At 39.6% G+C, this 25,924-nt stretch overlaps 1 protein-coding gene across 2 annotated transcripts in view; it reads right to left on the bottom strand.

The window, feature by feature from the left end:
• The window catches only part of NYAP2 (neuronal tyrosine-phosphorylated phosphoinositide-3-kinase adaptor 2), a 230,593-nt gene extending 206,080 nt beyond the window's left edge, over nucleotides 1–24,513 (bottom strand). Inside the window, exons 1-4 of one of the 2 annotated variants that reach the window (XM_075937582.1) lie at nucleotides 24,292–24,513; nucleotides 22,832–22,934; nucleotides 22,098–22,590; nucleotides 14,461–14,703 (exon numbers count right to left, since the gene is read on the bottom strand). In XM_075937582.1, the coding sequence (XP_075793697.1) occupies nucleotides 14,461–14,666 (206 nt within the window). In that variant the 5' untranslated portion in view covers nucleotides 14,667–14,703; nucleotides 22,098–22,590; nucleotides 22,832–22,934; nucleotides 24,292–24,513. Of the gene's footprint in view, nucleotides 1–14,460; nucleotides 14,704–22,097; nucleotides 22,591–22,831; nucleotides 23,405–24,291 lie in introns of those variants that run through there. The other variant, XM_006119903.4, reaches the window with a different exon arrangement.
• Between the last annotated feature and the right edge of the window lie 1,411 nt (nucleotides 24,514–25,924).

Below are 25,924 nucleotides of genomic sequence, written 5' to 3'. Positions count from 1 at the left end.
TTTTCCCCTTTGCAGATTTTTTTAAAGATCACATGACAAAATGGCATCTGTGTGTTTAAGAAGCTACTCTGTGTTCTTTGGCTCTGAACTAGCATGTGTATCATGTGATGCAAGGGTTGCCATGGTAAGTACATATGCAATTTTCGGATCTGCTCCATCACAGATGCCTCAGAATTCAAATCAACGTTGCAAGAATATGATTGTATGGAAAAGCATTTCTAGGCTGGGTGTAAGTTTGGATATGAATCTGACAGAATTTTAAGTAAAATATCAGTTCATCAATGTAATGCAGCCAGATCTCAACCAAGTCATTTAAATTACAGATTACCAGTCTGATCAAAACTAATGTAATTTTGACACCTACACATTGCAGTATATGAGTATCATTGTGCTTTCCCATTTAAAGTGCCCTGTATTAAAATATAATACAGTTGGATCTCTCTGGTTTAGCACTCTTGGGACCTGCGTGGCCCCAGATGAGGGAATTTGCCAGATGAAGGGAGATCAATGCTAGCCCCTCTGCTGCCAGTCTCTGGGTTTTCCAGGGAGGGAGGGGCTGCCAACTTCCCCACCACCAGGCTCCCCTCCTGGCCACCAGCCCCTGCACCCAGGCTTCCTTCCCAGCTGCTAACCCTGCTGCTGACCCCAGGCACTGGGCTCCACTCCTGGTCCTGGTTGGGCTCCTTGCTACCAGGTTGCTGGCCTGACTCCACTCCCAGACCTAGATGGGCATCTGGCTGCTGGCCCTTCCACTGCTGACTCTCAGGCTACGTCTACACTATGGGGTTTTTCCATGATACCAGAGGTCCAGGGAACGTGTCTGTTCTGACACTTTATTTGTGGAAGAGCCTACGTGCTTTTTTGGAAGCCCCGTCTTCCTCCTTCCAGAGGAAGAAGGGCTCTTCTGCAAGAGGAGGATTTTCCGAAATTTGGCCTAGTGTAGACGGGCCAAATTTCAGAAAAACCTCTTCTGCCAAAACTTTTGGAAAAAGGTACACAAATTGTGGAGCACAATTTGCATTCCTTTTTCTGATAAAACATTGTAGCCTAGACATAGCCCCAGCCAGCCCCCCGCTCCCACTCGCAGGTGCTTTCTGTTCCTGGATCAGAAAGTCCCAGACCAGAGAGGGTCAACTGTTGTCTAGCTGCCAAAATATGTTTCTTATTAGTCTTCTAAGAAAACACATTTTTTGCTACTATAAGAAGACCAAAACATATCTTTAAAAACAGGTGCTTTTTAACATTTGCAAGGCCACTGCTGTGCTATCTCCTTTTATTAGGGATACTTTGGGAATTTGGGTATTTCTAGACCTGCTACTTTCTCCAATTAGTGTTAAAACAATAAACTATGCTTGTTTTACCATTCATATTTTCTGTTTCCTTTCTCTTGTGTGCAATCTACCTTCTCTCCCATAGCAAAAAAAGGGAAAATAAACATTACATTCAATGTCCTGATTAAAAAAGATAACTCCAGTAATCTATAGTAATAGAGAGGTAGCCATGTTAGTCTGCTCTTGCTAAAACAAAAGGAAAAACTATGTAGCATTTTAAAGACTAACAAGATGGTTTAATAGGTGATGAACTGGCCCACGAAAGCTCATCACCTATTAAACCATCTTGTTAGTCTTTAAAGTGCTACATAGTTTTTCCTTTTGTTTCACCAGTAATCTATAGCACCCTACAGATATATAATATGGCATTTTATTCACGGTGAATTTCAGTTAGCATTTTCTGAGTGTGGATGGGATAGACATCTACGTCACTTTTCTAATCTAGATGGCTTAGTGATCATGAAACTAAGACCTAATCAGGTGGATTTCAACTGAAATAAAGAAAAACTTCAAGCAGATTTCAACTGAAACAAAGAAAAACACGAGGCATACCAGAGCTGTCGACAAAAGCTTCCCTTGTCGACCGCTGCGCATCTAGACTGACCCGCTGTGCTGGATCAGCTGATTGTCGGCACAGTGCGGCAGCCATGTTTATTTTAATGAAGCGGGGATTATTTAAATAGTTTTTTCAGCTTTCACTATGCTGAATAAACTATTTTACATGGCTCTGTCGACGGAGCCATGTAGTCTATACATAGCCCCAGTTTACTGTTTTTTTCTGAGTGCATAATTGTCTGCTGCGATATCTGGTGATACGCTGAATGAGAGAAAAATAACTTCTAATGTATACCAACACATCAATTTCTTTCATACAGCAGGACTTTTTTGTCCCTCAACAACGTGCAGAGAAGCACAACAATCTTAATGTTTAATATAGATTTTTCTCTTGATGAACTGCATTTTCAAACGATCCTACTCCAATCAGAGACACTGCACCTTAATTTCCTTTTGTCTCTAAAAATTCAATTAAAAGCATGTTTCAGAAATTGAATTATAGTACAAAATTAGCCAAAATTATAAAAGACTACATTTGCTCTAGCATTCAGGGAACGACTGTACCAAGCAATTCACTTAATGGCACATGTGATCCCAAGTTAATAACTGAAGTGCTCTCTGTGAGCAGAGAATCTATTGGTGAGATAGGTCTAGTATAATCCACCAGAAGAGGGAATGGATTAAATGTAGGTAAATTTTATTAATTAGTAGCAAGCCATATAATTGTTCATATTTTCAATCTTTTAAAATTATGAGTGCCTAACAACCCATATCCAGTCAAGTATAGTGGAGTTGGGTTTAGATGTTATATTTCTTTCCCTATGGACACATTCTAAGCATGTTTCAACATTATTTTAAATTCAGATTTCAAACTATTGAAACACTAGTTGCTAGATGGAACTTCTCAATATTATTATGGCTCCTTGTCAACTAGCGAACTGTTTTAACTTATCCCAAGTCATACTACACTACAACTGAAAATAAGACATTGTTTAACCCTTAAATCATCAGTCTATTCACTGGTTATGTATTGTCTAAATGTTAAATTGGGAGTTCTCTCTGGTCAGGACTCTCTTTGCATTATATGTTTATACAGTGCCTACTATAATGGGCTCCAAATTCCTTTTTGGGGGGGTCTTTAAGCCCTGTTGCAATAAAGATGAATAGCAACAACTCTTTGCTTTTGACTGGACTTCTGCTATGGAAACAGAAGTCATTTCATTTATTCCTTTCATAAGCTATTCAGCACCCTGGGTAGGGAGTTGCAAGTGTTAGCGCTTCTACAAGAGTTCACCAGAACTCTCAACTCTATGCTAAACCTTTCTGACTCTGTGGAGGTGAGAGGTCATTCTGTTTTCATGTTAGCTAAGCTGTGACCTCTCTGGAGAGGGGACTCTCATTGGCACTGAATTATGAATGAAGGTTTTGTGCCCAGGACAATTTTCAACCAGGAATTTTGTTGACATGTTTAAACTTGCTTCACTTTCAACTTCAAGTCAAAGTGGAATGGAAAACCTTAGCAGAGAAAAGGCAAACATCTAAACCATGCTGTTCCCCCTCTCCAAAATCTACATCCACTTTAATCAATTATTTCTCAAATTTTAGTTAAATCACATACAAATCTAATCTGCATAACAAAAAATAAACCTCCCCCACATTAATGTTTTCATATAATTTCAGTCCTCCACGTAGCACACAGTGCACAAGTAAAACCCGTTGACATATGTTGGCTTTTGTTTCAGAGGAGGCATGTGCTACAATAATTTATTTTCTAATCCATATCCAAACAGGGCCCCCTTCTCCTTGTCACAAGCAAATAAACTCACTGATTAGATTATCATACTGTGTGCTCAAACCAATTCTTCTTAAAAAGATAAAATGACTATGTTTGTAATCTGAAAAAGCTGAGCGATGCAACTGTCTAGAGAGAGGAGAGGGCAAAGTTATCAACCAGTTGTGGGCTGTGACATAATCCCCTCTGTTATTAGTGAGTGCAAAGTAAAGCTGGAATTTATAGCCCTGGAAAGGGAATGACCTAAAATGTATTTCAAAAACAATTTGCCTGTTGCAATTCTGCTCAGGCTTCTATGTCGATACTTATAAATGATGGGTTTTCATAAGGCATAAATATGATCCACTCATATTTTTCTTGCTAGCATACATCTTTGGTTCTGTTTCTTCCCCTAGTCTTTGTTAAGCAACAGGTGTGTCAGCAGCTCATGAGTGTGCTTTTGTGTGTTTCACTAATGATTGCATTTTACTGCTTATATATATTCAGAGAGTTATTTTTTGCCTAACTTCCACAAATATTACTTCCTTGGGTAGTATCATCCTTTCTAGTGACCAGTCTAATTCAATGACACTATTTGTCAGAAGTCAGTGAAGCTGGGCTACAGCATATATTATTGAAATTGAGTTTTTTTTACGCTAGCAGATCAGCACTTCCAAAGCAGGTTTTATAGCTGAATCGGACTAACTGCTCATGTCTGTGATTCTGCTGTTTTACTGAAAGTCCTTTTTTTTATTAATGAGATCCATTTTGAATTCACTAAGTGCTATAAGTGGGCAGCCTTGAAAAGAAGCTTTCCTTCTTTTTCCTGCCCAGTCTCTCTTTTTGATAACATTAAATAACTTCCTGGAAAAGTCTTATGGAATTTAATAGATCATGATAACCTTTCTGCCATTTTTTGACCCATTTCATTTCTTCACCCCTTCTGTAGATTTCTGAGGGATGGTTCGAAATTCATTAATTTTCTAATAAATTCGGCATGTGTTCAGAATATTTTCTATTGAACCCTGTAACATTTTGATTGTTCCCCAGTAGTTTCATTTCTACTAAATTCCAATCTTGTCCATAAGGGACTTTGCCACCTGTTTCAGATATTTAATGCAGAAAATGGGGAAATTAGAAATGTTTAAAATATAAGCAAGAGATAGCAAGGAAAGGTAGAAAGAATGAGAGGAACAGAGAGTACAAAGGATTAAAAGTGGCAGTTGAAGTTTCTTGACACACTCGCCAATATGCCTCAGCCATGATGTGTAGGGTACTACAAAGAGTGATAGAGTAATTCAGCCTCCATAATAATTCAGTCTGCTGAGGGAGTAAGCAAAGCTGTAAGTTATAATGTGAACATCTATCCACCAGAAACTGGAATGAGGCCAGCAGTGCATTTCACAGAGGTGACCACATAGCAAACATGTGGCAATAACATTCAACCATGATTGACGTGGGCTGTATTTCAACTAGTGATTTCAAGGGTAATGGTTCTGTATCCCATTACCAACTCTCTAGGGTGATCAGATGTTCCGATTTTATAGGGACAGCTTGAGTATTTGGATTTTTTTTATAGGTGCCTTTTGCACTCCCCCGTCCCAATTTCTCACACTTTGTCTGGTCATCCTACAGTTCTCTGAGCCATCTCCATCCATTCCTGTGTCTTTCAATATGGCTAATGGAAGCCAAGCTAAAACTCCTTAGCGAGGCTTTGTGGGATGTTAGAGAACTGGGAAAGCTCAACTTTTCACATTATAAGTTAAATATCAGAGTAAAGTGACATTCCAAACTATATACATTTTATTTGAAATGAACCTTATGGGTTTTTTTTCTGTTTTCTGATTTGGGATTGGCAGTACCATCGCAATACTTGTCAGCAAGTAGTATTTGTCTCAGGTGGTAAATATTGACTTGTTTTGCAAGACTGCCCTGAAATCATATTTCCAGGAACGATAATAGCAATAAATTTGGTTTGTGGGTTTTTTTTGTTTGTTTTGTTTTTTTGTGTTGTACTAATGTAGGTAGCCATATAGGTCTGAGCATTTGGGAAGGATGATTTGTTTGCTGGATCATCTCATCTATTTACTTATATATGTAACAAAATACATGCAGAGGTCAAAAGTGCAACTATTTTACTTGCAATGGATAGAAGAGCGGTTATACACTATTTGAACTATGCTGTTCATAAGATGATTTGAGATTTTCACAAAATGGAGATTTTAATCTCCTGTTAAACTTGAATTCTATAAGGATGCTGTCTACACTGCAGCGCTACTTCAGGATAACATCCATTATCCTAAAATAGCATTCTGCGCTGTTTACACAAAGCCAGTTATTTAGAAATACATTCAAAATAATGGGCTTCTTATTCCAGCTCCCTGTAAACCTTGTTGCATGAGGATTAAGGAAGACACCGGAATAGTGATTTATTTTGAAATTCAGCTTGTTTCAATATTTGATGCTGTCTACACACTGCTATTTCAAAATAATCTATGCAATTTGTGTAGCTTATTTTGGGGCATGTGCTACTGTGTAGACTTATATCCTACCAGTCCTTAACTACAGTGTTGTGACCAGTTCCACCATAATATGACTTGTATCCCTGAATAAATTCTGTAAGATTTACTAAACAGCATGCAATGAAGAATCTAAGAAGATATCAAGGTCTTTTGCTGGAGCAACTTAAGTTCCTCAGTAACACATGTCTCTTCATTAAAACATCAGGTTATGTCAGAAAACTCTCCTTTGTCATTTAATGGTAAACACTGTATTGTAAAGCAATAAATTGATGAGTTCATAATTGACAACCTCTCAACAAAACCCCATATCTACACTTGCAGATGTTTTCACTGAGCCTGTCACCCACAATGGCTGCATTTATTTTACTTCTGTATTTTTCCTTAACGTCTGGCTGCAAACATTATCTGCTAAGTATGAATTTTCTATCATTTATTTTGAAATTTGTAATTAAGCACAATTTTAACTACTGGAAAATATTTTTACTTTAAAAATAAACTCTAGTATATGCATTCTTTTGCCTAAAGTATTTTCTCAATATCAACATATTACTGAAATTTTAGTTCATTGTAAACTGTAAGTTAATAATGAAAAGACTTTTTTTATTCTGGCTATTTTTATTCTGATATAAACATTTTGGTAAAAGCACTTCAACATGTCCATAAACACTATTGGTTAATCTAAGATAACACATTATTTTCTGTGCTAAATAGAGCTTTTAGCAGTAAATAAATCCATGGACCAAAATATTTTTCATCCTTCTTTGCTGTTGCTTACATTCACTAATGCCTAGCTTTTAGCTGAAGGATGCCCTATGCCTTAGTTATAAAGAAAACTAAAGACATACCCATTGAAAATGATAGACAGTGCCTTCACTCAATTGCCTCCAAACCCATTAAAATACTTATTTAGTGAGACAGAGAGAATATTCTCTTACATTTTGCCGATGGGTTCAACTTCAATACATGATCTGCCATGGGGAGGAGAGGTTAGGATGACAGCTGTTCATTACAATTCCTTCTTTATTAGAAGAGCTTAATTCTGCTTTTGGCTGGCTGGCCCATATCTGCTAGCTCTAGCACAGAACAACACTTCTAAAAGCTCCTCCTTCATGTCAGCATCTGTCTGTTTACTCCCAATAACAAGCGAAAACAAGGCTTTCCACAGTGCTAGAAATGGGCTATGAGCAAGGTTAACCATTTGAAGCAGGAAGAAAACTCTTACTACTATGTCTAAATCTCGATGGGTAGCGATTCATAGTAACTCACATCATCAAATTAGCATGAGAGGAGTTATGTTTTTTACGTGTGCATCAAAATAAATGTATTTGCTAGAGAATTGGTAGGTGAGGAGTGGAAGCTTGAAGGACAATATTGTTGAATGTACAGATACTGTTTTTACATTCGTCATGCTACCCCAGTATGACTGATGTGACTGTTACTTCGGTTTTCATGAGAGAATTTCCATTCGTGCATTAAAAAAATGCTTTCCAGAAGAGTTGTATATAGGGCAAGATAGCATGGAAAAGTGTGAGAAAGTTTAATGGGCTTAAAGCCTTTTGGATTTATGTTTCAGCTATGAATGAACTGGCAAGGAAATGTCTGTTATCTTGAGTGCCTCTGGATAAACCCAAAATACTCAACCTTCCCTCCGGCGCCTTGAAATGATTAGTCAATCCGGCATTTTATTCCAGAAGTACTGCTTCCAAGAGGTATTGTAGTGTCGTCTGTTAAGAGTGGCCAACACGCATCTTCCAGCATTGTAACGAGATCCATAATGAAAACTAGAATGCTTCTTAAGTTTGTAACATATATATGCTGTAAGCAATATGGCAGTGTTACAACAATAGTTTCCTGTTATGCTGCATATGCCAGCTTTCAAACTTGAAGTTAAGCTTGGTGCAAGCTCAAAACCTTGTCTCTCTCATCAACTGAAGTTGGTCCAATAAAATATATTACCTCACCAATGTTGTGTCTTCCATAAAATTGTAACCCCCCTCCCAAAATACAAAAAAACCAGTACGTCCAGAAATTAGGTGCTAACTATGTATGATGACCTATTTATTATTCAATCTCAGCCCCTTATCAGCATGTCATCTTTGTTTTCTTTACATAATCACTAAATACTAGGCTAAAACTAGGTCAAAAATTCAGATCAGATCAGCTGACTTGGTCCAGTAATATGAAAGAGAAAGAGAGAGAGAGACTAAATTTTTGATCAATCCAATATAAGATATGCTTTTCTCTTATAACTTATAAATGATTCACACAATCATTACATAATTAATCTATCAACATCAGCAAGCATACCAAAAGGTACATGAGTGCCACTATTACAGCACAAATACAATGCAATGTATCATTCCCAATTGTTTCTCAAGGAAAATGTATAATAAAACAGCATTTTAAGTTTTTCCGTTAAAAGCATTTGTGAAAAAGAGCATCTAGATTGGCACGGACTCTTTTCTGCAAAAGCACTTTTTGTGGAAAAGCGTGCCAATCTAGATGCGGTTTTGCACAAGAAAGCCCCGATCGCCATTTTCGCCATCAGGGCTTTTTTGCGCAAAACAGTTTTCAGCTGTCTATATTGGCCCTTTTGCGCAAAAGCATTTCCGGAAAAGGGCTTTTGCCCGGATGGGAACGTCAAAGCATTTGCACAAGAAGCACTGATTTCGGACAGTAGAACATCAGTGCTTTGTGCAAAATCAAGAGGACAGTGTAGACAGCTGGCAAGTTTTTCCGCAAAAGCAGCCACATTTGCGGAAAAACTTGCCAGTCTAGATGCAGCCATTGTGTTTCCAAAACACTGGCACCATCTAATGTATTTCACTGAACTATGTTATGTGTCTTAAAAGGTTCTACCTACGTAACTGTGAAAATAAATAAGTTACTCTCAGCTATGTTGCTAACAGCCAGGACTGACCTTCTAAAAATAATCATTTTATTCATATAAATGAATGGCTCTCAAAGATATTTTGAATCAGTCAGAAACACTTCCAACCCAAACAACAATATTTGTTTTGAGTTTTTTTACCTTGGCAAGCTTTTTCATGTGGTCTCTGGTCTTTTCATTATTTTATACCTGCATGTGTTCCCTAGCAACCACTGTCACTCTCTGGTCACTCCTGTACACTACAAGTACAGGAATAAAAAGTAACCTAAAAGTCCAAAGAGTGAATAATAGTGCAAATACTGAAGGATAGCTGCAAAAAACAATGTCATCTTTTATAACTGCAATGCACATTAGAAAACATAATACCATTGCTACCTAAAAAATGATGGGGTGGAAATTAGCTTAGCACTCAAGAAAGAGATTTTGGAGTCATTGTGGGTAGTTCTCTGAAAACATCCACTCAACATGCAGCAGCAGTAAAAAAACAAAAAACAAAAACAAAAAAACAAAAAAAGAATGTTAGGCATCATTGAAAAAAGGAATAGAGAATAAGACAGAAAAAATTATACTGATTCAATATAAATCAGTGATGGGCAGCAAAAATAGTAGAGTTGCCAGATACTGTCACAAAAAATCCTGAACAGGCAGGGAAAAATTGGTTGGACAAAATACTGTCCAGGCAAAAACTGGACACTTGGCAACCCTAAATAGACTGTGGGCCTACCTGGGCTCCACCTGCGGCCCACAGGCCCATTGTCTGTCCTCCTCCCCCACACACCTCTTGCACACTGGGACACGGAAGCCCTGCCCTTCCTACTCCTGCCCCTCCCTCCCAGAACTTTCAGAGTGTCATGAATTGCCTGTTTTGCGCTCTGCCCCCACTACTATCCCGCCTTCCTTGAGCTGGAACATCCATGAGCAACTGATTCACAGTGTTCCAGCTCTGGGAGGGATGGAGAGGAATGGGGATGGAGTGCAAATGAGCGGATACATGGTTCTCTGAAAGTGCTGGGAAGGGGGGGCAGAGTAGGAAGTGCGGGGCTGCAGCGCCCTCCTGCTCAAGAGGTGTGTGTGGGAAGGGAGCAGACGGGGGGCTGCAGGTGGAGCCCCAATGAGGCTGAATATGGCCATGGTCTGTACATGGTCTGCCCACATCTTAACTGGGGCATGCAGATGTGGCCACCCCATCTCACAAATATACAGTGTATTGAAATAGGAAAAGGTTCAGAAAAGAGAAACAAAATGATCAGGGGTTTGGAATAGTTGCAAGATGAGGAGAGATTAATAATACTGGGACTTTTCAGCTTGAAAAAGAAACAACTGAGGAAGGATATGATAGAGGACTATAAAAATCATGTCAGATAAAGTAATAAAGGAAGTGTTACTGAGTTCCAACAGGAAGTGTTATTTACTTCTCACAGGAACTAGGGGTCACCAAATAAAATTATTAGGCAGCAGGTGTAAAACAAACAAAAGGAAGTATTTTTCACACAATGCACAGTGAACCCTTGGAAGAGGATTCCTTGCCAGAGGATGTTATGAAGGACAAGGAAAATGTATAATAAAACAGCATTTTAATTTTAGGAGGTCATTTTCCACATTATATTTGCAGAACACTGGTATCATCTAATGTATTTCACTGAACTATTTTATCTATCTTAAAAGGTTTTACCTATGGAGCTATGTGGGGCACAGCACAGGCTGGCCAAGGGTTGTGCAGGGAGCGGCACAGAGCCAGCCGGGGGCTATGCAGGACACAACACCCCACGTGCAGGGCGCCAAGATGCTCACCAGCTGCTGCTGGAAATGGGACTGGAGTTTCAGTTGCTCTCAGACTGGGCAGCGGGGTATCAGGGGTGGCCCACTCTGCCAGAAAATCCAACACCTGTCCTATCCTTGGCCTGCTGCCTTCCGACCCAAAAAAAGTTCCCTACCCCTAATGTGCAGGGAGACCTGATGTGCAGGTAGACCTGAGGAGGGAGCTAAAGGGAAGGGAAGGGAAACTCAATCAGGATTCCTTTGAGGAAATCCTTACAACTTGTTTTTCCCACCCTAGGGAACATTCAGCAAGAGAGCAGCGACAGTCTCAAGTAGTTTTTGTGCCTCCATGCAGACATGGTGTTCTTCAGACATACCCACTCCCCGGCTGTGTCTCGGACTGGAGCCTCAGCGGGAGTGCTTCTGTAGCCAGCAAAAACCCACAGGAGGACCCAACAGAATGGCAGTGACACCTCAGGTTTCCTTGTCCTTTCTGAAAGGTGGGTGGTGGGTGGTATGATGCAAATCCATCCCCACATCCGGGGCCGGCTTTAGGCCAATTCGGCCGATTCCCCCGGATCGGGCCCCGCACCGAAGAGGGCCCTGCGCCCTAAAGCCGGAAGTGTGCTGGCATGCCGGGCGCACTGCGGGAAAGGTCATCGGCCCTGGAGGAGGAGCGCGGCAGCTTCCCCGCTCAATGAAAAATCCTGGCTGTCGGGGCCCCGTCGAAACTGTTCAAATTGTGCCCAGCACTTCCTAAAGTCGGCCCTGCCCACATCAACCTCCACCCAACATGCTCCTGGCTCACTTCTGATTGAAATAGGAGAAATTATTGTACCACTGACCCCTACCTAGCACACAAATCTGGGAAGCATGGCCTGACAATGGGCTGCTGGCTCGTTTCCTCAGCCCAGGAAGGATTCAGTGCCACACCCATATCTCTTTCTGGTCACAGTTTAATTGTGTGATAGCTGAACTGAAACATAACCCTTCTAGCTACTTCCCCCTCTCCCCTCGAACAACTGGTTTATTTTGACTCAAGTGATATTTTTAGGGTTTTTTTAATCACTGAATCAGAAAATTGAAACAGTATTGTTTAGAAACAAAGTGTCCAAATGGCTTGAATGAATTTGACATTTAAAAATATATATATATATTTTCCCCCCAGCTGAAAGTTCACCAAACACTCTATTTGCCATCCACTAGCTAAAAACAAAACAAGAGGGCTGTGTCTAGACTGGCAAGTTTTTCCACAAAATCATGTGATTTTGCGGAAAAACTTGCCAGCTGTCTACATTGGCTGCTTGAATTTCCGCAAGAACACTGATGATCTCATGTAAGATCGTCAGTGTTCTTGCAGAAATACTGTGCTGCTCCTGTTCAGGCAAAAGCCCTCTTGGACAAATCATTTGTGCAAGAGGGCCAGTGTAAACAGCACAGTATTGTTTTGCGCAAAAAAGCCCCGATGGCTAAAATGGAAATCGGGGCTTTTTTGCACAAAACCGCATCTAGATTGGCCACGGACGCTTTTCCGCAAAAAGTGCTTATGCAGAAAAGCGTCCTGCCAATCTAAACGTGCTTTTCCGAAAATGCTTTTAATTGAAAACTTTTCAGTTAAAAGCATTTCCGGAAAATCATGCCAGTGTAGATGTAGCCGAGAAGTTAACACTTCTCTTGTGGTTTCCCTTGTTTCCTTGCCCACAGCAGGGAAGATTTCAACATGTTTCCCCTATTGCTAGAATCAGTTTAGCTTCACCTGAGGCATCTTATTCTAGACAGGCTGCCTGCTGCCATGGCATGAAGGTGACAGTGAACAGGAGTGCTAGTAACTAATAACTCATTTACACTAGAGCTCCAGGGTGCTCAATATGCAGATTAGCCAGCATTAGCAGCAACAGGCCATTTTTGGCAGTATTCCTTTAGGGCAGATGTTGCTTATGTATATTTTCTTCCTTCCTAAGTATGAGGTCTGTGGACAGGGACTGTCTGTATTAATGTGTTGTACAGGCATTCACCTGTGAAAATCCAACAGTCAGTAAACTCTGTGTGTGTGTGTGTGTGTGTGTGTGTGTGTGTGTGTGTGTGTGTGTGTGTGTGTGTGTGTGTGTGTCTGTATGAGGGAGGGAAAGAAAAATATATACATTAATATAGCTAGTATACTTACATAGAGAAAACAGAAAAGAAACTAAAATAGCACAATTAAATAAAAGCTCAATCAGTATACACTAACACAGAAAACTGCCTCCTTATATCCAGTTAATTTAATCTTTATAACTTCATGTGTATTATACCTGAACTACCACAAAAACTTTATTCTGAAATACTCTACAGTGTACACTGTACTCCAAAAATCCATCAGGTTTCCTAGCCTCAGAAGATCCTAAAATGATTACATCTGATTAGTTATTGCCTTTTCCCCCCTTCCCCGAAAACAGGAATTGAAATCAAAGAAAGATAACAGGAAACAGCGCAGTCACAATTTCAGCTTTTTTTGAGTTTCTACCCAGAGTGCTTGATCTACTTCTATTGCCCTATTAACATTCTATCAGAACTAATGGACTCTTAAGGTGTCCCTGGAATGCTCAGCAGGTCTCTTTCACCTGTACAGTGCATGGTACATTTTGCAACATAACTGAAGAGTCACACTGGGGGAAATATTCAAAGTGCCTCTTCTCTGTGTGTGTTCAAATCTTTCATTTGCATATGCAAATTGGCTACTCAGATGGGTGGTTACCTAATTTTTATTACACAATTTATCCTTTCTCACAAAGCATTGTAAGATTTGTATATGTAAATATGCCTTTTGCTCTTCCTGTTTTCCTGACCCTGAAAGTGCATAGTTCTCATTGACATCCATTGGAATGCGAGGATAAATCCCATAAACACTCTGTTCATAAGATGTTCATGAAATCTATGGGAGATCTGTATATAAAACATTTACAGAATCAAACCTTTTTTTGCACATATGGGGTCTAATTCATTTCCATTACAATGAATGATAAAAAGCTTCTGATGGTTTCAGAGAGAGCAGGATGATGATGTAACCTCATAAATAGCAAATAAATAAGTTCAGAAAGTTCTCTGATATAATTAAACACATTTTTTATACTAAAAGCACCAATCAAGAACAATCTATTCTGATCTACAAGGAATGTACGAATCCTACAAATACCTATGCACGCATTTATCTTTACACAAGAGATGTTCCATTGTTGGGGATTACCCATATGCAAAAGTTACACATTTAAAAGTGTTTGCAGGATCAGCATGCACTCTTCTTTTATTTATGAATCACACTAGTGAGGGTCCCATTCACACTCATGCTATAAACTCAGCATTTGGTTGGAGATACATTGTTAGGTAAAACTATCTCACATTTTTGAGGACAGAGCCACTCATGCATACTGTGAAACATATGAGATGAACAGCTTAGTATGGGGCCAGACCTACGGCTGGTGTAAATCAGCATTGCTACAAAGATGTCCCTTCAGTCATGCTGATTTGTACCAGATGAGGGTCTGGCTCTATACTTTTCAATCCGTTTTACAAGTCATACAACTAAAGTCAATAGTCAATGGGATTGTTTTCTCGTGGCCACTTCATGGCAAACAATGCTTTTGTTGATATATTTACCGTTTTATTGCTTCTTCTTGTTTTCGGCGTTTTTCATTCTTTTCTTTCAAGTAAGCCAGGTTTGTTTCATTCCTCATGCGATCATTCTCTCGAGCAATGTCTGATGCATTCTGTATAACCAAGCCATCATAGGCCTTCATCCCCATATCTTCAATATATTGGAGAAAAGTGCCCAACGTGACCTCCTCCTGATTAGAACTCATCATCTTGCAGGAGATAATGGACAAAGGAAAGCAACACTTCCTGTAAGTTGAAAGACACATGATACCTTAATCAGTGAGCAAATAGCTTGCAATTTATTACAGATAATACGTTGTCAGTAGCAATTTGCAATGCTTGGCCAGAAATATATTTGAGGCCAGGCTCCCACCTAAAATGATAGCAAACCTGGTAAAAAAAAAATCCCTTTTTCTTTTATGTTATCCAGAACTAACAAATTATGGACATTATAAGCTTGTGTTATCCTGTGATCTTAATACTATCTCTCTGTCCCCTTTAACTCTTCTTCCAGTTATTTATTACATTCACTAAATTGTCCCTCATTCTTGATTTGATTATATATCCTTCAAAGCAAGGACCCTGGATCCCTTTGTGTTTATACCATGCTCAGAACAGTGAAGGCATGATCCCACCTCATGTCCTTGGTTCATATTATTTACAATTTTTTTAATCACACTTTGAAGTGCCATTTATAAAGAGTTAATAAAAGATTGTGACATACTAATTGTCAGTAGGATGCATAATATAAGGTTATAAGCATATCCGTAGAAAAGTTATACCTGGCTGTAAGCCATAATTTCAAGCAACGTATTGGACTCAATAACAATTGATTATTTATTCATATATATTACCCATTTGTCAATCTTTTAGAAATAGAATCTCATATAAAGGTTCTAAATGGTCTCCATCACCTCATAAAAACAAGGAGCTCAGTGACACCTTAAAGACTAACATATTTATTTGGACATAAGCCTTCAGGGTCAAAAATCCACTTCATCAGGTGCATCTGATGATGTGGGCTTTTGCCCACAAAAGCGTATGCCCAGATAAATCTGTTAGTCTTTAAGGTGCCGCAGGAATCCTCATTATTTTTGCCAATACAGACTAACAGGACTAGCCCTCTGATACGCATCCCCTCTTAGGGTGTGTCTACACTACAGAGAATGATCGAACCTGCCACTGGGTACATCTATACAGTGCCATGTAGCTCAAAATAAGCTATGCAAGCTACACATAGCTGATTTCGAGATAGTCTATTTCAAAATTTGGCGCCGTCTACACAGCACCAAATTTAAAAATAGATTGCTATTTTGACAAGTCCCTTAATTCTTGTGGAACAAGGTTTATTGGGATGTCAGATTAGCAAGTCTGTTATTTTAAATATATTTCGAATAATGGGCTTGTTGTAAGACATGGAAAACACTATTTCAGGATACCAGATGTATCCCGAAATAGCGCCGCTATTTAGACATATCCACTGTCGATCTTCCAGGGTTCGAATTAGCAGGTCTAGTTAAGATAGCTAATTCGAACTGAGAGAGGCACTCTGGTTGATGCTGGTAGTCCTGCTTCCACGAGGAGTAAGGGAAGTTGAAGGGAGAGTGTTCTCCCTTCAACTTCCTGCCATGTGGTGAGCACCAAAAGTTGAGTTAAGCTACTTCAGCTTCAGCTAAGCAATTAATGTAACTGAATTTGACCTTGTCCCATAATGTAGACATAACCATAGACTTTTAATGTAGTTATCTTCACAACTCCTCTATGAGAAAAGTACTATTATCCCCATTTCACAGAGGAAAAATTTAGACACAGACTAAAGCAACTTGTTCCAGGCCCTGCAGGGTCTGGGTAGTACAAGGAAGAAGGATACTAACATTTTTCATACAAGTACCAAGTCTATGTAACCATAATGCAACATAAGAACAATGGCAGGACAGTGAGAATACCTTAATTGATCTCACTAATCAGGCTATGGGAGTTCTGTCTGCACGAGGACTGTAATGTAGGAGCGACTTTTAACTAGCATCAAAATATTTCCTCTATTTGCTAATGTTACGTTTCCTGGCCTATTTCAGCATTGTTTCATGCTGCTTTATAGCTAAAATTCTGATGTGGACAATTATTAATTTTAAACATATAATGAAAATCTCTGATAGAGTCCAATAATCACTATGAACCTCTGGGCACAGCCTATAGCATGAAGCCATAATGCTTTTAAATTCACAAAGTAAACAAAACTGGGAAAGACAGAGAAATCTTTTCTGTTTCATAATTTTCTTGGTACTGGTAGCAAAAGCAAGTCTGGTATTAGACAGAAATATTTTTGGTGTCCCATTAAATATAGATCATTTCAGTGCCTTTACTTTCTTTTTTATATAAAACAAATAATATACATATAAAAATGACTCTAGAGCAATGTTAAAGTTGGAAAGATGAAATATTAGAAGTCAAAAATTACTGAAGTCTCAATTGTGAAACCGGTACCCTGCAGGCATGCTCTCTGCACACATGCAGAAGTCTCTCCCCACTCTCACTTTTACATCCATTGGGGTTCTATGTGGGCACAGAAGTCGGCATAGAACAATGTGTGGGATCAGCACCTGTTTGTAGGCCCCAACAGTAGAGTCCAACTGGCAGCCTTGTTCTTCTTGTTATGTCAATGGCATTTCAATAGGGGTGAATTTGGATTAAACTGGCTACCGCTATAATATTTTCAGGTATGAAACCACAAGGCCTGATGCTGCAGCCCTTACTGAGACAAAGTTCCTTTTGTCTTACTTTTAAATTCTGCCTGATTATGGAGCACAGAACTTGACTCAGAATCATTCTGTCTCTAAGGCCTACAGATCTCTTGAAGGGAGCTTGTTTTCTTTTAACTAGATATTTGGGATCTCGTCCCTTCTATTATTTTAAGGCCATTTACATTTAGGCTTAAACACTTTAGTACATCTACACAGCAATTTGGAACATTTGAGAGCAAGCCTCCCAGCCTGGGGCAATAGACTTGGGCCAGCAGGGCTTGTGCCAGGGTTCAACCCATAGCTGTAAAGACAGAGCTTTGCAGCTGCAGTTCAAGTTATGAAGCCTAGGAAGGGGAATAGACTTCAGAGCCGAAGCTGTACCTTCCAAGTGCTGTTTATACAGCCTTTTTTAGAGTGCTAGCACAAGTCTGTTCACCTGAGCTGGAAGGCTTGCTCCCACTTGGTCCAAAATGCTGCATGGACACACCCTTTCAGTGTACAATAAAACAATAACACATGTGGTTGTGACAGAATCCCTTTAAGGTAAGGTTAATCCAACCATGAAATCTTGTCTCCTTTAAGTTAAAGGAAGTTTTTGCCATTTCATTAGGGTATAGAATTTCACCCTTGATGTATACATTTATTGTATTCTAATGAGTCTTCAGAACCTGAGCTAAAGTTCATTGGTCCCAATGACTTTGGTGGATTTTGGATCAGGCCCTAAACAATTATTAAATGGAGAATTAGATCTTTTTTCACTGAGGCACACACAAGTTTGTTTATTATATGACCTCTACATGATAAGTTATTGCATTGTATTGCATTTTCTTTTTTTCTGAGGTATAAAAGATGCAGGAATTTAAGAATATGAAAGAGGTGCTTAGCTAAGGCTGATGTTACAAATCATTATATTTTTTATTTGAGTACATTATTCCCTAGGCTGAAGCAATATGGAGAAGGCTCAATATTGACACACATATGCTCAATAGAGATGAGTCTCTGTTTTGTTGCATGCAATGGCCCAATATTTTATTATATTGTGTTGTTGTATTAGTTACTGTTTATTATTAATCATGTAAATAACACCTTGTTCTTTGGTGTTTTAGAAACAGAGTAAGACACATTCCCTGGCACAAATAGCTTACAATTTAAGGAGGCAGTTCTGCAAACTCTACTGATTACAGTTCTAACTACTATCATTGTCTCATTGGCTAACTTCTGGAATCACTTTATAGCAAGTGTAGCACAGTGTGCCTTGGCTAGTCTCATACCTTTCAGTGTGTTGTATTGACATCAGCAGCACTACATATTGAAACAAGTAGAAAGATCAGTAGCAATTAATTGTTTGCTGGGTCTGACCCTAAGAATCTTGCATAATTCTGAATTTTGCAATCTCATGGCATTTGCCAGTATTAGAAAGTTGTGCCTGCCATGCTTACATAGGCGTACATTTCCAACAACTGGAAATAGTAAATGCTTAAAGTACTTATTACTGTAAACATTTTTACTTTATTAACATATCCTGTGTAGTATGACAGACTGATTTTGTTAATACACATTTTGGCACCCGGATTGTGAATACACTGCTCATGGAATTTTAATTAGCTGGTGATGAAGGACACTTGCATAATCAGTCTGTTTTCAGTGGATTTGATTTTTGAAACTGGAGAATACAGGCTAATTGTTACATGGGGATTGTTTAATTTGGAAAATTCTCTTGTACTACTTTGCACACCTCTCTGCATAGACATCTATACATAGGAGAGGTCTGTTTCAAAACATCTAGTGTCAGATGAATTCTGTTCCTGGTATAGTCAATAGTATAGAAAGCTATTTATAAGTCAATGTCTCTGATTTCACTGAGCACTTTTGACAGTCTATTCTACAATGAGGATTTAGCTAAAAAGGTGTCCAAGGATTACACTTTATTTCATATCAATTACATGAAAGACGCATGTGTCAATTGCATGAGAAATCTCATCTTAAGCAAAGCTATAGCTCTTATTGTTCTCTGTTCACCAGAGGTTTAGGTGTTTTTATAAACTACCTCAGTCCATATGTTTGTCTTCATTTTCTCAACTACTGTATGGATGCTTTTATGACTGCAGTAAATGTGGACATTTTCTCAAGTGTAGCTGTATATTCTGGATGACTTGATAGCTCTATAAAGACTGGTCCTGTATTTATCCAAATGCACAAATATGCTATGCTTTGTGAATGCTATGATATTTATTAGAGTACACAATATAATAATAATAATGGAATACAAAAATGTTATATATTGATGTTCCAAAATATCAGTAAGTATTTTGGGGAAAGCCCTGGAAGTTAATCGCTGTAGGAGAGTTTTTTGCATTTCAGGCAGGACAATCCCTTTTTCAAAAAAACATCAAGATCTGAAAGTCTCCTCACCTTCTCCTCACCTCTGAGGCAAAGTTGAAAGGCGATTGCCAAAGCAACATGGAGCAGCGTATATGCAATCAACTATCAGCATGAAAGATATTAAACTAGAGATTTTTTCTTCTAACTCTTCTACAAATTCATACAGTTTACTGGCCAGGGCAAGCAGTTTTCTGACTGATTTTTGCCTCTTGCCTTGGCAGACTGTAAGGGAATTCTACTAATTCAGATGTCATTTTTGAAAATGTGGGGAAATAATGCATGGTGTATCACAAATCTGTGACATTTTTATACATTTAAAATATAATTTATCTATGTCATCTGATACATAATGTAAAAAATCCTTGCATTAAAAACAAACATTCATCCAGCAAATCCACAATCCATGTGCAGGGAATGCTAGAGTCAGACTACTAAATGCAGTGATTGTGTGTAGTCTCATGCTATACTGTATTGCTATATTGTAACATTCAAAGAAGTAGCTCCATCTTTATTCATGCTTAGGCCATCCCAAGAATCTTCACATTGGCTTTTCACCTTGCTTGATCACCTCAAAATGCAGCTGTGTTTCACTGAAAATAGGCAATGTTGACATTAAACTGAAGGAGCTTGTTCAAATAGCAACAAAGGCTCTGACTGCTTTCTTCTCAAATCAATGGGAGGCATTTTATTTTTTAAACATAGGAGGACTGATGCAGACACAACTCATAGTACATGTCCTGAATCCAACCCTGGATTCCTGGTTGGGGGTGGGGGAATTGTATTCCACCTCATTCCTGCTTTCTTCACTGCACAATCCCACTGCTTTCTTTTACGCCTCATTCACTCTAGCCTTGTCAGCTCGATCAGCAAACTGCAACATTTCAAAAAGCATTTTTGCACAGATCAAGAATGCTAAATGGCCACCATGCCCTTTGAGTTTGTGCTGCAGTGTTCTGGTTGCTTTCAAGGTAGTAAGTGCAAAGTAGACCGACCACATCTGATTTTCACAAACTGACGACTACAACCCCACTAATAAAGGCCTCGTGGTTGTGTGTGCGTGTGTGTCTGTCTCATGGTAGTGTATGTGTGTGTTTATGTGTAGGGAGGAAGTACACATATCCCTCTTCAAAATAAGTGACTGCAAATACATCAGCAAATGGAAAGAGATGCTGTCTTCCATGAAATCATTTCTACACCTGTCTCAATATTTCTACCCCTATGCCAGGTGAGCTTCCGTATGTTCAATATTTGATCTGATTAATCGTTAAAAGGAGAAGCATGAACAAGGAGTGCATCAATAAAAAGCAAACAGCGAGCAGGCATGTTGTTTGCCTAAGTAGTACTACAGAAATTCTAATGTCAAATAGAGAGCAAAGTTTCTATGAATTAGGCACTCGGGCTTTCCTAAGTTGTACAATGTAGTTTGGTCATTTTTAAAAATTAAATAGAGGCTAATTGAGTCTTAAATGCAAATCATTTTTACAAGTTATTTTTGCTAAGATTACATACTGCCCATCTTGCACTTATTACATTACACAACGAGCACCAGTATCTGAATGAAAGCCACAGAAGGTAAGTGCTGCTAAAACATTCACTTAAAGAGGTTAAAAGTGGCTTCTTAGGAAGAAAAAAACCTTTTATGTATATTTAAGAAAATAACCTGTGTCTGTAAAATTACTCCTTTCAAGTGTGCCGGTCATTCTATCAATAGTTTAAAGAACTAAAAATACCATCCAAATCTTGGAATTTGGGTCACTTCATGATGCATTTTGGGCAGCAGAAAGATCATTGCCTACAATGTCTCCTCTCTGTCTTTAGAATTTAGAGAGCTGTGGTTTTTTACTTTGCAATAAGACAGTTTGATCAAGGTGCCCTTTCCAAAAGAAAGAAATATGCTTCATCCCAAATACATGATTTCTTAAAATGAAACAAAATTCAGTGCTTCTTAACAGCAAGCACTTAGTGTAATTCTGAGATTTAGTTTATCCAGACACTACTGGAGAGAATTAGAAAAACATTACAGGCAAACAGAGATGTGTATTTGAACTCAGAAGAAAGAACCAGCTTCTTGTGTATGTGCATTTCTTTCCTCCCTTAAGAAAATGAAATGGAGATTTCGTTGCTAAGAGTAATGTAAAATATTAATATTGTGGCATGTCTGATAAGTAACTAACACGGATATGAATAATGTCAATTAATACATCAGAATATAGCAAAAATGTTTTAATAATTTAGCACTGCTTTTTACAAATGAAAAATCCTGCTTAAAATTATCCTATTATAAATGCAGCTAATGTGTGTAGGTACATAAAATAGTCTGATACACATTTACAGCACTGTTTAGTTAAGCAAGGGCTTAATTAAGGTGCCCAAAACAGAAAAGCAAACTTTTGCATTAGATATCCCTGATTACAAATTATTACAGTTTTGTAAGTATGCTTTGTCTTAACCTTCTCTAATTAGCATTGTATTCTATTATTAACATGCTCAGATAATTTTTAGAAAACATGTACATACCAAAATTTAAGTCCACGGGGACTGCTAAGTGCAATAATCAAAGGTGACTTTTGTCTGTAAAAGCCCTTTCCTGTGGTTATCTCAGTGCAGTCTGAAGGAATATTTCAGCACCATAAGAAACAGATTTGCAATTAGGCTCAGTTTTTCTTCAGTTAAAGTGCATTCAATCTTGTTGGCAAAGAAGCCCAGATTGTAGAATTCTGCATCACTAGAAGTCAGTGGGTTATGTCAGAGATCTTCTTAATGTAGCATTAAAATGGCCTTTCAAGTTTGGCTTTTAAAAATGCAGTGGCAAAAGACAGGTGCTGGCTTCTTTAAATCCACATTCAGAGAACAGAGGACATAGATAATGGGAGGGTACAAACAGCACCCTGCTTTGAGGTCCAGCTGAGAAGAAACTGGATGATGTTTACCCACTTTACAACGCAGAAGATTACACCACCATCATATGCAATAACACAGAGATTGCTAAGGTGCCTCATTTGAATGAATTCTGTGGAGACAAAAACAAATGAAAACAAGGAATAGAAAACATCCTATCCAAATGGCTTCTTGCCGCAGAAAAGATGCTCTCTCTCTCATTGCCACTTAGATACAGAAGGTTTGAGGCAGCCTAGCTTGTGGCATCGACTCTCTCCCCCGTGACTACAGGCAGGCTTGCTCTCTCCAGCTGCCTTAGTCTGTTGATGCTGCTGTTGATTAATCAGGGATTCTCAAACAAAGAGCATGCCTACCTTCTGATACAAGCAGTAATCGGGTGCTCCTCTCTTTCCGCAATCTGTTTGTATTCAGCAGCCAAGCAGCCAGCATTCTAGGACCTTGGATAGTTCCCGCTCACTAGGCCCATTGGAACAGGGATGAGAAGAAGCAAGTGAAGAAAAGACAAGAGACGGGGAAACAGCATCATTCTATTTCTGATTTCAGCTCCCAGGGGTTTAGTTGCTCATTAAAGCCAACTATCTAGGCAACAGATTCTCTCTATTATCTCCACTGTACTGTAGTCTGATTAGCAAATAATCTAGTGGAAAAAAATCTGTATTAAGAACACTGTACATCATAGTTTGCCTCTGTAGGTAGAAAAGAATATGAAATATACACACCTTAAAAGAAAAAGAAAGCAAAAGGCTGTTCTCCCACAGAGAATGTGTAAGTTAACCTTTAGCCCATATTATGGCTCAAGGAAATGAGCAGCCACTTAAAATGGAACATCTAGGTCTCAATTTGATATCTCATATTGATATATCTTTTCAGCTCACCCTCACTGTAAAGCAGTGCAAGGCACACAATTACTGCTGACGCCGATTAGGCTGCTGCTTGGGGAAAGAGGGGAGGAGCTTTTTAACCTCATCAAAACAACCTTCTACCACCTGCTCCCATTGCATGAGAACAAAACTATCCTACTTGGACAGAATAAGAGTGGTCTATACATTGCTTGAACCCCCCCCCCCCCCCATGAGAGATGCACTCAAGAATTCAGCATGCTGCATTATCAGTATCTAGAATGTAACTATGCAGTTTCATAGCTCCCTAAAATTTCAAACTCACTCTCTCGAGGAATACTTTTATTTCCCTTTCTTTATTTTTACTATATCGTTTTATTTGCTCATATTCTGTTTGCTTTTCCTAGAATTAATGCAGCTTGTTTTTGTCAGCTAAAGCTGCTAGATTAGACACAAAGCAAAGGCACTCCATCATAGGCTGTGAAAATGGAGATGTCAAAATGTACATAAGAAAGAAAGTCACACCATTGTCTAACATAAATTCCTTCCCTCTCATCCTGGCCCCTGCACACTGACTCTCAGGCATGTTCTGTACCTGCCATGATTTTTAAATCTAATGTTATAGTAACGTTTGACATAAGTTTTAGAAAAAATAAAAAACTCACTGGATAAATTCCCATCAAACTGGAGCATATAGCCTGCAAAAGTGGTATTACTATGCACCCAAATACCATTTGCAAGCAGCCCTTTAGACAGGACACCCACATACCTTACTGGTAGGAATAATTTCTGCAGATTCATTATGTCTGTGCTGGAACATTGTAGTACGCTCTGTTTAGCTTTAACGGGTGGAAAACTCAACTGGCAAGCTTCCTGAACAGTGGAATAACTTGCTATCTGAGCTCTAGCCTGAGAATGACATGCTACTCCAAACTGTTTAAATAGTAATAATAAATAATTGAGTTACAACATACTTGGTGAATGTAGCTGTAACAACACACTGAGCCTCAGGGTGCATACATGCAGCTGCTCTGGCTTATGGACCTGTTAAAACCGGAAACCGTAGTTTGTAATCCACGTGCCCAACTGAAAATTCCATATACTGCTGCCAGGCAAAGGAGCAGGCTGGAGAGACACTGGTGCAAAGGAGGATATGGGAGAGGCCCTGCACATGTCAGGTGGAAGACTTGGCCAGCGCACACCTGTAGGAAGTAATAGGACTGTAATGATGATGAGTGTCTGGAGCAGAGGTGAAAGTAAGGAGGCGCATCCTGGTACATCACTCCAGCAAGAGCTGGCTGCACTCTGGCAAGAGTAGGCCGGGATGCACTATTTAAAGAGCCAGCCTGGGGTGGGCTCTTTAAAAGATGGGCAGGGCAGGGATGAGGGAAGGAAGGAGCCCCGCAGTCTAGCCCTCATCTGGCTTCAAGAGGGGCTGGTGGTAGCCCCCATCTGGCTTCAGTGGCTGCTCCTGCTATGGTGGAGGTAGAAGGGGAGGTGAAATTGGCTGCGGTGATCCTGGCTTGGCCCCTGTCCATCTGTGGCTGCTTGACTGTAGCATCCCAGTCCTGGCCTGGTAAATTAACCCATCCCCAGGACCCCCTCCCATATGCTCCCCAACCCCCACTCTCAGCCTCCTGCACCCTCTGCACACACCAGCCCCTTGCCATGAGCCATTCATACACCCCAACCTTGACTCTGGCATCCCCCCATGTCCCTAGTCCCTTAGCCTGACACCTGAACCCTCACATCTCCAGCCCCCTGCCCTGACTCCTGCACCCCCGCACACCTGAACCCTCTGCCCTAAGTCCCACACACTACCTCATGCTGAAATTTCTTACAGGTATTGCAACACCCTCCCAAACCTGAGGCACCCCCCAAGCGGGGCAGGTTGTGATAGGACAGTACTTGTAAGAAATTTAAGTTACTTTCACTCCGGGTCTGGGGAAAGGGACTAGGACAAGAACTTAAGGGGCACCAAGTTTGTTTGGTTGCCAGGTTTTGCATTTTTGCTTCTAACTGCATAAAGAAACTCCCTGAGAAGAGGAACTGGGACAGTCTTTGGAGCATTATTTTCCCTTTCTCAGTTGGTAGATCAGCACACAAGCTTCAAGAGGAGTTAAGATTGCTGCCACGCCATAGTGCCTTGTGCGCTGCATGTTCTTCCAGCATAGAATCATAGAACTCTACAACTGGAAGGAACCTCAAGAGGTCATCAAGTCCAGTCCCCTGCCCTCACAGCAAGACCAAGCATGATCTAGATCATCCTTGATAGATGTCTATCCAACCTGCTCTTAAATAACTCCAGTGATAGAGATTCCACAACCTCCCTAGGCAATATATTCCAGTGTTTAACCAACCTGACAATTAGGAAGTTTCTTAGGGTACGTCTAAACTACATGCCTCCGTCGACGGAGGCATGTAGATTAGACAGATCGGCAGAGGGAAATGAAGCCGCGATTAAAATAATCGCGGCTTCATTTAAATTTAAATGGCTGCCCCGCTCTGCCGATCAGCTGTTTGTTGGCAGATCGGGGCAGTCTGGACGCGCCGCGTCGACAAAGAAGCCTTCCTTGATTGGCACAGGTAAACCTGGTTTCACGAGGC

Source organism: Pelodiscus sinensis, chromosome 10 (genome assembly GCF_049634645.1).
Source record: "Pelodiscus sinensis isolate JC-2024 chromosome 10, ASM4963464v1, whole genome shotgun sequence".
Classification (NCBI taxonomy): domain Eukaryota; kingdom Metazoa; phylum Chordata; order Testudines; family Trionychidae; genus Pelodiscus; species Pelodiscus sinensis.
The sequence above is the reverse complement of the archived record's forward strand: the minus strand, read 5'-3'. Positions and strand labels throughout refer to the sequence as shown.